The sequence below is a fragment of the Lithobates pipiens genome, unplaced genomic scaffold (assembly GCF_037356315.1).
Source record: "Lithobates pipiens isolate NorthernLeopardFrog02 unplaced genomic scaffold, aLitPip1_a1.2 Scaffold_3, whole genome shotgun sequence".
Lineage (NCBI taxonomy): Eukaryota > Metazoa > Chordata > Amphibia > Anura > Ranidae > Lithobates > Lithobates pipiens.
Window position 1 is genome coordinate 197,726,612 of NW_027507790.1, and position 17,048 is coordinate 197,743,659.

Sequence of the window (17,048 nt, forward strand, 5' to 3'; positions counted from 1 at the left end):
TGTTCCTGGGGCATTCCTCCTCAACAGATTATATTACTGACCGTCTTGCCGTATTGACCTCTAGGTGACAGTTTTTGTCCATGAATCACCACTGTCCAACCTGAGTCAAATCTTCATAGATATCTTGGTCTTTTGATCTTCTGTAGCTCAATTCATCAATTATCTTGCTAGCCATGCTGTCTTTGAAGCTTGCTTGCACAGCAGTTAATTAGGAATTCTCATACACAGATCGGAGTCAATTTTGGCATGCAGAATTCGGCTTAATTGGCTACATTCCAACCTAGGCCATCTGGCTGTATCAACCAGGAAGTAAACCTCCAGAAATATGATATTAATTCATGTTGAAGTCCAACATCCACCTATGCCTTTTCTTTCATATGTAACCTTTTTAATGCCTCCTCCTAGAGGGAGTAAGGATACACATACCCCTTTCAGCAGCTCTGTGTCCAGCTATGCCAGCGTGGTGTGTAGCAGGAGCGGGTTCTTTACTATACTATTCCCCCCCCCCCCCCCAATTGGGGAAACCTGAGGGGCTGGGGGTACACGTACAATGCATTACATCCTATTTGTTGACTCAGTGGAACCCCTGCCCCCCCCCCCCCCCCCGAGGGATGCAGGGCGGCTTTCTTAGATATTTTTGTGTTTACTTGCAAGAAAGCCAGCTCTTCTCGTGCATTAGAAAGATTCCAGAAGCACCGCCTGGCGGCTGCAGCCTTCTCTCCATTTGGGTCTGTGTCTCAGACCCGAATGCTGTGCTGTCCACTCGCAGGCTGTGATTTTCTTTTTTGAAAAGAGGAGAAGGGCGGGTCGATGGAAGGGGCATGGCTAAGGCAGTTGTCGCCATGTGTGGACTCTGCGTCTTCGTGGAAGCACATGGCGCACAGGCATTAGGCTTACACCTGAGCTCTTAAAAGGCTGATGCTCTTTTCACTTAATGTCTCTACAGAGTAGCTGAGTGAAAAGTCTGCCACAGAACACAGGAGCGGTGGAGCACGTGAGGGGTGTACGCAGGCATTTCCAGTACAGGAAAATACATTGTTGTTTAGCATCAGATTAATCTTTATGCTGCCATTGTTATTTCTTACTATTGCTCATAAAATAGTAAATTTGTTTTAGAGTGTCTCTACTTTTGTGCTTAGCACTATGGCTTTCAAGGTTACCACAAAGGCACCAAAAGTTCCACCTCCAGGCACTGGGAACTCCAGTCATGCCTGCCACACTGTCATCCTCTCCGGAGATGCCAGACATGGCAAGCCAGGATGAGTCTTTGGGAACCGATTGGTGCAACTGCTTCTCGCACTTCAGCCCATGTATACGTGACTGAAGATGTATTTTCCTTTGCTCTGCAGGGCCTAGAAGGAATATTAGTGGCTTTAATTGCATCCTCTATCCAAGTGGATAGGAATCGTGCCACTTCAGACCCTTTACCAAGGGAACAATGGAGACAGGATGAGGTATTACCCTCAGGCAGTCCAGAGGAAAGACCAGGTTGATTATTCCTCTGTGGAGGAAACAGTTGTTGATCCAGCTTCGCAATCTGAGGTACAAATTCTTACGGAAATGTTACGCTCCGCTTTCAGGCTATCCCTAACAGAGCTGAAAGTCCAGTTTCTTCCTTGGGGTCTTTAAAACCTTTACAGCCTTTTCATGCATTTCCTGTCCATGCAATACTGGAAAAGCTTATTTATGCTGAATGGGATCTTCCGGATAAGAATTTTCTCCCTCCAAAGAGAGTCACAGTTCTTTATCCCATAAAGGAGAAATTCACCAAAAAGTGGAAGGTTCCAGCAGTCAACACTGCGATTCCCAGCGTGAATACAATTTTATTCAGTAGACCATGAACAAATGCTTAAAGATCCAACAGATAAAAAGTTGGAATTCCTGTTGAAGTCCACTTTTTCCTTGGCGGGGACCATTGCTCAGCCTGCAGTTGCAGCAATAGGCATCTGTCGGTCCCTAAAGGACCAGTTGACAGATGCTCTTAACCACTTAACCGCCCATTGCCGATTAACGGCATCAGGGCGGTTGTTTAACTCTGAGAGGCCGTTAATTAACGGCCTCCCAGAATTCTGCTCTTGCGCGCCCCCTGGGGCGCGCACACGAGAGCATCCGTGACCGCTGGGTCCAGTGGACCCGGCGCATCAGGAATCACGGTAAACGGCCGCTCATCGCGGCCGTTTACCACGTGATCGCTCCGTCAAATGACGGAGTGATCACTTGTAAACAAGCCGGCGTCATGTTATGACGCCGGTTCCTCCCTCCCCCTCTCTGTACCGATCGGTACAGCGGAGGGGGAAGAGATCGGTGTCAGCAGCGATGTGGGCTGCATCTGCAGTGCCCACATCGCTGCTCACCGAAAATTAACCCCTCAAATCCCTGCAAATACTCTGCATTACTCTGCAATTCCCTGCAAATACTCTGCATTACTCTGCAATTCCCTGCAAATACTCTGCATTACTCTGCAATTCCCTGCAAATACTCTGCAATGCCCTGCAACACTCTGCATTGCCCTGCAACACTCTGCATTGCCCTGCAACACTCTGCATTGCCCTGCAACACTCTGCATTGCCCTGCAACACTCTGCATTGCCCTGCAACACTCCGCATTGCCCTGCAACACTCCGCAATGCCCTGCAACACTCCGCATTGCCCTGCAACACTCCGCAATGCCCTGCAACACTCCGCAATGCCCTGCAACACTCCGCAATGCCCTGCAACACTCCGCAATGCCCTGCAACACTCCGCAATGCCCTGCAACACTCCGCAATGCCCTGCAACACTCCGCAATGCCCTGCAACACTCCGCAATGCCCTGCAACACTCCGCAATGCCCTGCAACACTCCGCAATGCCCTGCAACACTCCGCAATGCCCTGCAACACTCCGCAATGCCCTTCAACACTCCGCAATGCCCTTCAACACTCCGCAATGCCCTTCAACACTCCGCAATGCCCTTCAACACTCCGCAATGCCCTGCAACACTCCGCAATGCCCTGCAACACTCCGCAATGCCCTGCAACACTCCGCAACGCTCTGCAATACCCCGCAACACTCTGCAACACTCTGCAACACCCGCCAATACCCCGCAACACTCTGCAATGCTCTGCAACCCCCGCCGATACCCTGCAACACTCTGCAATGCTCTGCAACACCCGCCAATACCCTGCAATGCTCTGCAACGCAGTACTCTGCAACACCATGCTCTGAGATACCCAGCCATAGTCGGTGATACCCTGCAATACCCAGCCATAGACATCTCCCGCCGCCCTCCGCCCTCCGGTGCTTCTACCGAATCGCTAATACGATCAAAGCCAGAATCTTTTTTTTTTTCAGGCTTCCCAGCTTAGAGGTGAGATGTGGGTCTTATTGACCCCACATCTCACTGTAAAGAGGACCTGTCATGCCATATTCCTATTACAAGGGATGTTTACATTCCTTGTAATAGGAATAAAAGTGATCAAAAAAATTATTTTTGGGGAAAAAAATGTCAAACTAAAATAAATAAAGTAAAATGAACAATAAAAAAAAATGTTTTTTTTAAAGCGCCCCTGTCCCCATGTGCTCGCATGCAGAAGCGAACGCATGCGTAAGTCCCGCCCACATATGAAAACGGTGTTCAAACCACACATGTGAGGTATCGCTGCGAACGTTAGAGCGAGAGAAATAATTCTAGCCCTAGACCTCCTCTGTAACTCAAAACATATAACCAGTAAAAAAAATGTAAATCGTCGCCTATGGGGATTTTTAAGTAGCGACGTTTGCCGCCATTCCACGAGCGTGTGCAATTTTGAAGAGTGACATATTAGGTATCTATTTACTCAGCGTAACTTCATCTTTCACATTATGCAAAAATTGGGCTAACTTTACTGTGTTTTTTTTTTTTTTAAGCACAAAACAGTTTTTTTTCCAAAAAAAAGCATTCGAAAAATTACTGCGCAAATACCGTGCGAGATAAAAAGTTGCAAAGACCACCATTGTATTCTCCAGGGTGTTTGCTAAAAAAACATATATAATGTTTTGGAGTTCTATGTAATTTTCTAGCAAATAAATTATGATTTTTACATGTAGGAGAGAAATGTCACAATTGTCCTGGGTGCTCCAGAACACCTGATGGCGCTCCATGCATGTTGGGCCTCTGTATGTGGCCACGCTGTGTAAAAGTCTCACACATGTGGTATCACCATACTCGGGAGTAATAGCAGAATGTGTTTTGGGGTGTAATTTGTGGTATGCATATGCTGTGTGTGAGAAATAACCTGATAATATGACAATTTTGTGAAAAAAAAAAAAAAGTAAAAAGAATCTTGATTTTGCAAAGAATTGTGGGAAAAAATGACAACTTCAAAAAACTCATCATGCCTCTTACTAAATACCTTGGAATGTCTTCTTTCCAAAAAGGGGTCATTTGGGGGGTATTTGTACTTTTCTGGCATGTTAGGGTCTCAAGAATTGAAATAGGCCGTCAGTCCTTCAGGTGTGATCAATTTTCAGATATTGGCACCATAGCTTGTGGACTCTATAACTTTCACAAAGACCAAATAATATCCACCAATTTGTACTTATTTTTACCAAAGATATGTAGTAGTATAAATTTTGGCCAAAATTTATGAAGAAAAAATTACTAATCTGCTAAATTTTCTAACAGAAACAAAGAAAAATTCGTTTTTTTACAGAATTTTCGGTATTTTTTCTTTTATAGCACAAAAAAAAAAAAACCCAGCGGTGATTAAATACCACCAAAAGAAAGCTCTATTTGTGTGAAAAAAAGGACAAAAATTTCATATAGGTCCAGTGTTGCATGACTGAGTAATTGTCATTCAAAATGCGAGAGCACCGAAAGCTGAAAATTGGTCTGGTTATTAAGGGTGTTTAAGTGCCCAGTGGTCAAGTGGTTAAAGAGGACTCTATTCAACAGGCGTCTCGCCTTGCCTTTCGCTTGTGCTAGTACACCTGCATAAGACCCTTTTGGTTAAAAAAAATTGGTCAGCCGAAGCTCCTTGCAAAAAGCTTCTGGCTAGTTTTCCCTTTCATGGGGAGCGACTATTTTGCCGATCATTTGGATAAATACGTCCAATCAATTTTCTAGTTTTTTGCCAGTCAAAAGAAGGTATAACTGTCCTTCAATTAAACTGACTTTTTCTCCTGCGTCAGAGGCATCCGCCTCCACTTTCAGACTCTAGAGGAAAACCTCAGGGTCAGGCCCAGGCTCAAAGGAAGACCTGGGGCCGGAAATCTGCAAAACAGAATACGAAAGCCTCATCATGAAGAGGCGACCCCCCCCAACAGAGTGGGGGGAAGACTTCTGCGTTACTCAGAAGTCTGGCAAAGGGAAATTCAGCACAGATGGGTCATCTCCATGGTGTCTCTAGGATACAAACTAGAATATCGGGCGTTTCCACAGACTCGTTTTCTGAGATCAAAGTTCCCATAGATCCAAGGAAAAAGTCTCTGTTTTCAAGCATTTGACCAATTTATTGGCTCAGGGGTTGATCATACAGATCCCCACAGAAGAGCAAGATTTGGGGTTTTATTAAAACCTGTTTACGGTACCAAAACCAAATGTGAATGTCAGACCCATTCTAGATCTAAGGAATCTAAATCGGTTCCTGAAGATCCGCTCCTTTCGCATGGAGTTGATCAGGTCAGTAGTTTACATCCTACAAGGAAGAGAACTTCTGGCCTCCATCGATGTCAGGGATACATAGCTGCATGTCCCTAGATTCCCGCTCACCAAAGGTTTGTTATTCGAAGGAGAACAGCACTTTCAGTTTGTAGCCTTGCCCTTCGAGCAAGCTACAGCACCCCGGGTGTTCACAAAAGTACTGGCCCCACCTCTAGCCAGGCTAAGGGCACAGGGCATAACAGTCGGCATACCTAGACGATCTATTGTTAATAGACCAGTCAGTGGCTCGCTTGGAGCAAAGTGTACGCATTACAACCAGTTACCTGGAAAGTCTGGTTTGGATTCTTAACCTAGAGAAGTCTTCTTTAAAACTGCTAAGAAAGCTAGAGTATTTGTTCCTGATTAGACACAGCCCAGAAGGTGTTCTTGCCTCCAGCAAAGATGAGCTCAATACAAGAGCTGGTGCAGAAGGTCAGGTCGAAAAGAAATCCCTCAAATCACCTTTGCATGAGGTTGTTAGGAAAGATGGTAGCTTTGTTTGAAGCAGTCCCCTATGCCCAGTTCCATTCGAGACTGTTGCAAAACAGTATCCTGTCTGCTTGGAGCAAAATGATCCAAGCTTTGGACTTGCCAATGTGGCTGTCCCCAAGAGTATCCCAAAGCCTCAGTTGGTTACTAACCCAGGATCTGCTGAAAGGGAAATCCTTCAGACCAATTATCTGGAAAGTAGTAACGACAGATGCCAGCCTCTCAGGCTGGGGAGTAGTACTAGAGAAAACTACTGTCCAGGGACAATGGTCAAATCCGAAAGAGCCCTTCCCATCAAAATCCTAGAGATTCGGGCAGTGTGTCTTGCTCTGAAAACCTGGACCTCCCAGGTTAAAGAATTGCCCTGTCAGGATCCAATCCGACAATGTCACGGCTGTGGCCTATATGAATCACCAAGGGGGCACCAAGAGTCTCTCAGCTCAGAGAGAGGTGAACCATATTCTAAATTGGGCAGAAAAGAATGTTCCTTGCCTATTGGCAGTCTTCATTCCAGGAGTAGAGAATTGGCAGGCGGACTACTTAAGCAGTTATTCCCCGTGGGAATGGTTTCATCACCCCAACGTTTTTTGGGATGTTTGCCAAAGATGAGGGATTCTGGCCGTAGATCTTCTAGCGTCCAGATTCAACATGAAGTTAGTCAACTTTGTGTCCAGGACAAGGGATCCACTCTCATGCTGAACAGATGGGCTGGTAACCCAGTGGGATCAGTTCTCACTGATCTATGCATTCCCCCCTATTCAGTTACTGCTACGACTTTTGCAGGATCAAGCTGGAAAGAACGCCGGTAATTTTGGTAGCACCCGCATGGCCCAGAAAGTCATGGTGCGCAGAAATCGACTTACATTTTCTGTAAGTCAACACAGACTTTCAACTTCCTCCAAAGGTTTACTATGGGGTTGAGATCTGGAGCCAGGCCACTCCAGGACCTTGAAATTCTTCTTATGAAGCCACTCCTTTGTTGCCCGGGCGGTGTGTTTTGGGATCATTGTCATGCTGAAAGACCCAGCCACGTTTCATCTTCAATTCCCTTGCTGATGGGAGGAAGTTTGCACTCAAAATCTCACAATACATGGTCCCATTCATTATTTCATGTACACAGACTAGCCGTCATGTGCCCTTTGCAGAGAAACAGCCCCAAAGCATGATGTTGCCACCCCCATGCTTCAAAGTAGGTATGGTGTTCTTTGGTTGCAACTCTGCATTCTCTCTCCTCCAAACACATTTGTTTCTACCAAACAGTTCTACTTTGGTTTCATCTGACCATATGACATTCTCCCAATCCTCTTCTATCTAGATCATCCAAATGCTCTCTAGCAAACCTCAGAAGGGCCCGGACATGTACTGGCTTAAGCAGGGGGACACGTCTGGCACTGCAGGATCTGAGTCCTTGGCGGCGTAGTGTGTTAGTGATGGTAGCCTTTGTTGCGTTGGTCTCGGCTCTCTGCAGGTCATTCACTAAGTTCCCCTGTGTGTTTCTGGGATTTTTGCTCACCGTTCTTGTGATCATTTTGACCCCACGGGGTGAGATCTTGCGTAGCGCCCCAGATCGAGGGAGATTATCAGTGGTCTATGTCTTCCATTTTCTAATTATTGCTCCCACATTTGATTTCTTCACACCAAGCAGCTTGCCTATTGCAGATTCAGTCTTCCCAGCCTGGTCCAGCTCTACAATTTTGTTTCTGGTGTTCTTCAACAGCTCTTTGGTCTTCACCATAATGGTGTTTGGAGTGTGACTTTTTGAGGTTGTGGACAGGTGTCTTTTATACTGATAACAAGTTCAAGCAGGTGCCATTAATACAGGTAATGAGTGGAGGACAGAGGAGCCTCTTAAAGAAGAAAAGGTCTGTTTGAGAGCCAGAAATCTTGCTTGTTTGTAGGTGAACAGATACTTATTTTTCACCATAATTTGCAAATAAATTCTTTCAAAAAATCAGACAATGTGATAGTCTGGATTTGTTTCCACATTTTGTCTCTCATAGTTGAGGTATACCTATGATGAAAATTATAAGCCTCGCTCATCTTTTTAAGTGGGATAACTTGCACAATTGGTGGCTGACTAAATACTTTTTTGTCCCACTGTATCTGCCTTTCATCTAAACAAGGACATTGTCCTTCCTTGTGTCCTCGACCATCTCGCCCCAAGGAGGTTGGCTTGCACTCTTTGGATGTGGTTCAGGCTCTCCGTGTATATCTTTTTGGAAGTTGGATTCCCTGTTTGTAAGTGTGGATCGCCCCCGAGGAACGGCCTGGCGGGCTCTTCAGCTGCTATTTTTCCATTGCATCAGACAGACTGTCAAGGCTTTTGCCGTTATGGGTCGAGTGCCCCCCTTTCCTGTCATGGCACATTCTACCAGGGCGATTAGTGCTTCCTGGGCCTTCCGACATCAGGCGACTGTTTCTCAAGTGTGTAAGGCAGGTCGTCCTTGCACACTTTCACCAAATTTTACCGGGTGGATGTTTGGGCATCTTCGGATGCATGTTTTGGCTGCAAAGTTTTGCAGGCGGCCGTCTGAGGTTTTGGCTCCCCTTACGGGGGTTCTGTTTGGAGGTTATTTTTCCTTTTTTCTGTGTTCCCACCCCTCGTGGCACTGCTTTGGGATGTCCCTAAGGTCAAGAATGGAAATGCTGTGTCCGTCAATGAACGAAAGAGAAAAATCCCTTTCTCCGAGTTCATTGACGGACACAGCACCCACCCCTTCTGTTTATGTATGTACTGCTTTGTAATGAACTGAACTGCCTGTGGCAGAGGGGAGGGGGGGGGGGGGTTACTACCAGCAAGGACTGCCCCTAGGCGGTGCTGTGCTTGTTAGTCTCTTTTTTTTTTTTTTTTTTCTGCCTAGTCCTACTCCTGAAGGTGGTGATATAACTCTAAGGTCAAGAATGGAAGTGCTGTGTCTGTCAATGAACTCAGAGAAAGGGATTTTATGGTGAGTAGAAAAAAATCCAGTTTTTGCCATTCATGACTATAATAACCTTGTGGGTTTTTTTTTTTATATACTGCAAATGTTGTCTTTGTATTGGTAAACCCTTCCTGCTGTTGGATTATTAACGTATTACCTTTTTCTTGTCATACAGTTTACAGAAGATAATGGGTCTTGATTCTCTGAATGATGTAATGGATACAAAGCAGGCAAAGGGAAAGCACGTAATGCACAATATATACAATGTCAACAAACAGGGGATTGTGGTAATGGATGACCGATCAAGTAAGTATTCTCTTCCTTCCTTTCTTTCTTGAACATCTGAGGTTGATTCTGGGTTGCACGGTCTTGTGTGTAGCCATCTTTGCCGTTGTACAACCCTTAGGCTACTTCCACACTCAGTTTTCAGGCGTTTTAGCTCTAGAAATAGCTCCCATGCGTCCCCATTGTGAAAGCCTAAGTGCTTTCACACTGAGGCGGTGTGCTTATGGACAGGGCATTAGAAAAAGACCGGCAACTTTGGTGAGGTTTTGCAGTGCTGTATACAGTGCCCCTGCCCATTGGAATGAATGGGCAGCTCTGCCAAGACGCCTGCAAAGTGATTCGGCAGCGCCGCAACACGGGCGCTTTTAACCCTTTCTTTAGCTGCTAGGGGGGGTTAAAAGTGCCCCACTATCGGCTTTACCGCTAACACTGGGCGCTTTCTGTGTGCTTGTTGGCTGATATTCCCAAGCAATGCCATAAGACGGTACAGGATGACCTTCAAAAATCTTTACTGTCAAAAGTCTAAGTGTCCTGGGAAAGAAATGGGTCATTATGGATGTTCTGCAAAGTTAACCACTTCAGTTGTTACGTTGCAATCAGTGGAGTAACTGTTGACAGGTTCTTGTTATAATAAGACTCTGAACTTAAATTTAAAATTTTCAGATGGCGCAGTAAATTATGCAGCCTGTTTTGAAGTGCAAATAATAAAGATGAATGTTGGCTCTGGGGATTGAAAATGTGTTTTTAATGTGTAAGTGTTTTGAGGTGACTGCCAAGGGGCACTTTATATACAGCGACCTTCATGCATTATTGGTTCTAATTGAAACCCTTCCCTAATTACCATGCACCCTGTGCCTGTAAGCAGGGGATAAAATATGACCCTCCCTAGTGTTGTTGTTCTGTTTTTTTGGTGTTTTTTTTCTCTGTTGATCACACATTGTCAGTTGTGCAAAATTCCAAGAAGTAAAATGGACCCCCTTAGTTTTAATAACATGGAAGACTATCTGCCCACTACAAATCCACAGGTTTCATGAGAGAGTGGGAATGCAATCTCTGATTCCTTCTATTACTTCTGCAGGTGAAAATGAGATGGCAGCTTGTCTGTTTTTACATAGAATACATATTGAATAGCTATTATATCTGTTCAGGTGAATGATGGAAGGTAATATTAAGAATAGCGAGACTCGTCTCACTTGCCCTGTTATGCATAGGCTATGAAATAGTGTTTTAGGTCATTTTAAAACCGTTTTTATTATTTGTGGGACACCTTTTTGAAAGTAAACCTGTTTTGTCTACAAACCAATTTGTGTATAAACCAACATCACTGATTTGAGTTCAGGTACAAAGTAGCTGTACTGGTCTTCAGTTAATTTGTATGGGGAGAGCCTCCTGGATCCCTACACCTAGGCTTCTATCCAAACTAAGAATATCTCCTGATGCTAAAATCTACCCCCTGCCACCCAGCTGTCAAATATCCACCTCTACTGACCACAGAGGTTCTAACATTAAATGATTGTGACCATGTTACACTAGTAATCTGTTGGCACCAAGTCGCTAATGACAGAGTCTCCAATAGCATTGGTTATTCACTGGTGAAACTAAGGATTGGTCTCTGCTCCCCCTCTGGTGTGAGAGATGATATTATTGGAGCAGGTGGGCACAGTATTAGGCTGCTTTCACACTGCAGCGGGAGCGGCGTCGGCGGTAAAGTGCCGCCGTTTTAGTTTTAACCCCCGCTAGCGGCCGAAAAAGGGTTAAACCCGCCCGCAAAGTGCCGCTGCAGCGGCGCTTTGCCGGCGGTATTGCCGCGGTGTCCCATTGATTTCAATGGGTAGGAGCGGTATAGGAGTGGTGAATACACCGCTCCTTCACCGCTCCAAAGATGCGGCTAGCAGGACTTTTTTCACCGTCCTGCCAGCGCATCGCTCCAGTGTGAAAGCCCTCCGGCTTTCACACTGGAGGGAAAGGGGCCGGTTTTTTTCAGGCGCTACACAGGCGCTATTTTTAGCGCTGTAACGCCTGAATACCGCCCCAGTGTGAAAGCAGCCTTAAAGTGGTTGTAAACCCTTACAAACCACTTTGACCTACAGGTAAGCCTAGATTAAGGCTTACCTGTAGGTCCAAGTTATATCTCCTAAGCCGAAAGACAGGAACCGCTGTCTAAGGTAGACAGCGGTCCGCAGGCGCACTGAGCTCGCCACAGTTAATGGCAATATGCCGCGAGTGGTAGCCCGCATGCGCGGGAGTGACGTCATCGCGGCTCCGACGAATGACAGCGGCGGAGCAGTGAGACCCACCGAGAAGATGGACGCTCCGGACGACAGAGGATAGCGGTGACTTCACTGGCTCCTGTGTCAGGTAAGTGACACATAATGGACTACTATGCGATGCATAGTAGTCCATTAGGCTTTACCTTTGCAGGGAATCAGAGGAAGTAAACCCATTAGGGTTTACTTCATCTTTAAAGCGATCCTGCTGCTTGTGTGTTGCTGCTAGAGTGATTTAGCTGTTTTTTCACTTCAGGGCCCAACAGAATTCACAATACCTGCACTATACTGAAACTCATGCATACTGAGACTATCGGATGAATGATTTCTTTTTATTTATTTTTTTCATGCTAGTCTCAATTCTCAAAGAGAATACTTCTGATAAGAAAATTCTTATACAGAAGAATACAACTTTGGAAGTGATGTAATGCGTCGTGTTGTAATGTATTCTGTCATTTCTGAATGGTCTTGGATTTTGGATTTTTTATTTTATTTTTTTCGAACTGAATATACTGAATAAACAAATATCGTACCTTCTGGTAAGAAAATGTTGTGTTTTGTCACTTTTGGATAATTTTGCATTAACTGTTCTGTTTGGCTTTTGAAAGCTATGTACTAACGATCAGAATATCGTATGATCGATTTTGAAAGTGGAATATTTGGTCCGATTTTCTCACTGTGTGTACTAGGCATTGCTTTATACTATTTGGGTAGACACGATAACATTTCAAAAATCCATTCCTCTGCAACTTCTACTATTTTAAGTGCAAGTTTTCCAGGGTACCATAGTTTGATTTCAGTTCAGTACTCGGTACTTTACAAGGACACACAATTTCCATCAGGCTCAGCATAAATTGTTCAGTAATGGGAGAAAATTAGCTTAGCCTAAAAAGAAAACGCCTCATCTAAGACCTGATGAGCTGCAATATATTATATTTTTTTATACTTCGGTTTACATAAACATTAACCCTCATTCTCTACACATAATTCAGTAACTTTTATAATGTGCTTGCATAAACAGTTAAAAAGCATAATACTAATGTTTTGCCTTTTTGCAGAAGAGCTTCCGCACTGGCTGCTGTCTGCAATGAAGTGTTTAGCAAATTGTAAGTATCTTTATTTTCTACTTCCACATGCCTCTCTTGATTTAAAGAGATTGTAAAGGATTTTTCTTTAATCGTACATCACAGGACACAGCGCCATAGTAATTACTATGTGGGTTATAGTCCACCTTCAGGTGCTGGACACTGGCACGCCCTAAACAGGAAGTCCACTCCCTATATAACCCCTCCCACTTGGTCACGAGTGAAGATGTGCTGAGCTCCTCTGGAGCAATCCTTGCTGGGGCTAGCTATGCACCCTGATCCATTCAAAGTGTCTTTTAGGCCGAATTGAATGGTAACTGGCCTCGTATCCAAAGAAACTAGGTTCTGCCTGTAACGCTTCTCTTTTTAGAGAGCTGGACCCCAGGTATTAAGGCCGTAAAATTTTACTGGCGGGGTGCTTTTTACAGGTCCAGGATTGTGGGTCCCCGGTTCCTGAAGGTTTAGCGGAACCCACCGTGAAGGGTGAAGATTGGGTCTGTTGGTTTTCACGACAAAAAACCCTGCGGCGGGCAAGTGGAAATTTTTAAAATTTTCTTATGAAAGGTCTCCTTTAATGTAAATGTTGTCATGCCTAAGTGTCACCACTGGGGGCTGTATGGAGCACGTATCTTCTCATGCTTTGCTCAGAGTCACGCTGTGTCACAGAAGCAGCAGACTTTTTTCCTCCGGCTAGAAGGCAGACCTCCGGTAAGTTTTTGAGGGATTTTGCTTCCTCAAGATTTCCCCACCTGAGTTTAACTCTTCCCATCTTCAAGAGGCTCAGTATAAGGGAGAGCTAAAAACTATGGGCAATGCCATTTTCTTTCACCGCCCCCACATGGCGACAGCTTCCTGGTCTCCTCCACGCCATCCCTACCTCACATTCAGCTGATCCTTTTTGGATTGGAGGCCAGTGCTTGCATGGGAAAACTCCTTTCTTTTTTTTTAAAGGGGGGGGGGGCACGCTGCAACGGTGGGGGCGGAGCTTGGCATTGGCGTCCTCCAATGCGGGAGTGTGTTTTAAAAAAAAAAAAAAAAAAAACTCCATTTATGCTGGCTGCAAAATTGTTGGAGAGACATAAGGGCAAAGAAGAGCAGGAAAGAGGTTTTGGTGATACAGGCATTTTCTATTTGACACATTTACTATTTGCATCAGGCTGAGCTTTAATAGCAGTGGCATTAGCTGGACTATTGCTCAAGCAGTGGATGCGATTTTCTTCTGGTAGTACCTCTGCTTTGTGCATCGGGCTGTGGTTAGAAAGGGGGGGTTGAAACACCCCCAAAAAAAGACTAAAGGGGTCTCACTCAAGCTCCGGAAAGCCTACCCATCTCTACAAATGGCATCCTCCCCTGAGAGGAGGATCAAATGTCTCCTGGTGTGAAACCAGGAGTTGCACCCCAGGAAATAGGTGAAAGAATCCTTGATTTTCTGCAGATGGGGTGAGAAATGAGGCTGGCCTTGAGTGCTTTCTAAGGACAGGTCTCGGCCTGATCGGTATTATTTCAACGACCACTTGCCTCACATTCTTTGATTTGTAACTTTATTCAGGGGGTAACATGGCTTAATCTCTGGTTATTTAGCCCCTGAACCCTTGGGACCTGAATTTTAGTTTTGTCGGCTTTTTTGAGCCGATACAGCATATTCCCATGGTCCTTTTTTGGCAAGGAAACAATTTTTTTCTGGTAACAATATCTGCTGCAAGAAGGGTATCGGAATTGGCTGCTCGCTATTGTAAAGAGCCATATTTTTATTGTTCACAAGGATAAGGTAGTATTGCGTCCTCATCCTAACTTTTTACTGAAGGTAATATCAGGTTTTTATCTAAATCGGGATATTGTTCTACCTTCATTTTTCCAGAACCCTGTTCTATGGAATAAAAATCGCTACCTTCTCTGGATGTGGTAAGCAGTCAGTCTACTTGAAGGCCACTGCTCAGATTTGGAAAACGGATGTTTTTTGTTCGTGTTGCCTGAAGGTAGATAAAAAATAAAAAGACCGGCAGTATCGAAATCTACTATTTCTAAATGGATTTGACAAGTATTTGTTCAAGCTTATGGTTTAAAGAGGTAATGCTACCCTCTCAAATCAAAGCTCACTCCTCTAGGGCTGTTAGTGCTTCCTGGGTAGTGCATCATCAAGCCTCCATGGCTCAATTCTGTAAGGCAGCAACTTGGTCTTCAATCCATACATTTACCAGATTCTATCTGGTGGATGTAATTAGACATAAGGATGTCGCCTTTGGGCGCAGTGTACTGCAGGCAGCAGTATAAATCCTCTGATCTCATGGTTCCCTTGTGTGAATGATTGATTAACCACTTGAGATCCGCGCTATAGCCGAATGACGGCTACAGCGCGGACCTGCTTTGCGGGACTAAGTCTATTGACGTTGTCCCGTGCACGAGCGGCCTGCGTCTGAGACTCGCCTGATCACCGACCCCTTGCCACATGATCAGCTGTCAGCCAATGACAGCTGATCATGTGACACAACAGAGCCAGTAATCTGCTATTTTTCCTCCTTGCGCGAGGAGGAAAAAAAAAAGCCGATCGCCGGCGGCTGTGATTGGGACATCAGTCCCGATCACGGCCAGCTTATCAGTGCCCACCTGCCAGCGCCACCCAAATACGTGCCACCACATCGTTCCAGAATAGCCTTTGCAATTCTTGCGTATCATATAACCTCTTGCTCATAAACAAGCATTTATTACGTCTCTATTATTAAATCTCATCAAAATGGTCTTAGCTGTCCCTACATCCCAGAAATCAAGTATCAACTGTATACACAGTAGGCCTCACAGGACCTAATCACCCGTTGCGGCACCGATCCTTTATTGGCCCATACCCTACTTTTAACTTTTACATAGAGGCAGAAGGGCTTAGAAAATGTGTGTGTGTGTGTGTGTGTGTGTGTGTGTGTGTGTGTGTGTGTGTGTGTGTGTGCATTTTTATTGATTTCTGTGTCCCTGTTGGGTAGATTTATCCAATTTTGTCCTGGTGGCAATTGTTACCGGAACAGAAATCGGCAGAAATTTATTTGTTTTTTCTGCTAAATGAGTAAAGGGAGAATAGGGACACTTGTCCAGGTTCGGGGATTGGGGTTGGGGGCTGCATCCGTTTGTTCCACTGCTTTCTTTTTCATGTTTCTGGAACAGGAAATAAAGTTTTTCTCAATGGCACAGATAGAAAAAAGTTTTTTTTCTTTTAATAGTATACTCTATACCAGTCATAACAAGTTTACAAATGTGTTTTTTTCCCCTTTTTTTTTTGTAGGGCCAAATTGCTCAGAAATGAAGCAACCAATGTACATGGGGTTTGAACGAGATGTATTTAAGACTATTGCAGATTATTACAGTTATCTTCAGGAGCCGCTTCTGACTTTTCAGCTTTTTGACGTGTTTGTGAACATCTTGGGTAAGCAAAGGCAATTGTTCCATTTTATTAAAAAAAAAAAACTGCCACATGACCAAGCTTTCTGTTAGGCTTAATGTAAATAATGGGATGTTTTAAAACGTCTCCTGAATGATTTAAAAAAAATGTAAATGACAATTTAAAAAAAAATGTCAGTTACATGCTGCATTTAGTTTTAGAAGCATTTATATATATATATATATATATTTTATTAGTATAATTTTTTTTTTTGAAAAAAATGCTTGTAAACAAAACGTGGCTAAATGCGAGTTACCACGTTTACAGGCTGTTACAGTCATTGGCGTTTCAAATGCCTCTGAACATCCGTACTGAGCGCGTTGTTTTGCTTTCCAAAAAATGCTTCTAAACTCAACTGCCTAGAAACAACTATAAACGACCCTGTGTACATGTACTGATAAGATGATGCAATTCTCTTAAATGTAGAACTTTTGTACCCCTGTACGGGCGGGAACCTCTGTGGCAGAAATCCACTCCTGAAGCTCTGGGAGAGTATGCTGGCAGGAGTGTTGATAACATCTCCCTCGCTGCTCGGGGCCATTCAACCTGCGTTGGCTACATGCTGGCAGTCTGCCTGTTAGATTTCTGTTACCCTAGGTAACTACTTGTGTCTTGAAACCTTATTACCCTTACTGATGTCTTTGTACCTTAGTGACCTGAACCATTGGATGGTTTTGGTTACTTGCTTTACACACCCCCTTTAGTAACTTCAGACCAGGCAGGAACAAGGTTTAAAAACTTTACTTTGGAAAAGTGCAAAAAGTTATTACAAAGTCTTAACATTCTGAGACCTAATTCTTATCTACATCCCTAACCCTAAATTAGGCTGTGTGCTGCCCCGGCATACCCGCAAAGGTAATGTCCATGCAAAATACAGAGCCTATCGGAGGCATTCTCCAGAGGCTGGTGTCTTCAGGG

General features: G+C 44.5%; 1 protein-coding gene across 1 annotated transcript in view; it reads left to right on the forward strand.

The window, feature by feature from the left end:
* The window catches only part of DEPDC1B (DEP domain containing 1B), a 109,149-nt gene that overhangs the window by 57,395 nt on the left and 34,706 nt on the right, over nt 1-17,048 (forward strand). Inside the window, exons 5-7 of the mRNA XM_077462684.1 lie at nt 9,245-9,375; nt 12,680-12,727; nt 15,975-16,115. Of these exons, the coding sequence (XP_077318810.1) occupies nt 9,245-9,375; nt 12,680-12,727; nt 15,975-16,115 (320 nt within the window). The remainder of the gene's footprint in view (nt 1-9,244; nt 9,376-12,679; nt 12,728-15,974; nt 16,116-17,048) is intronic.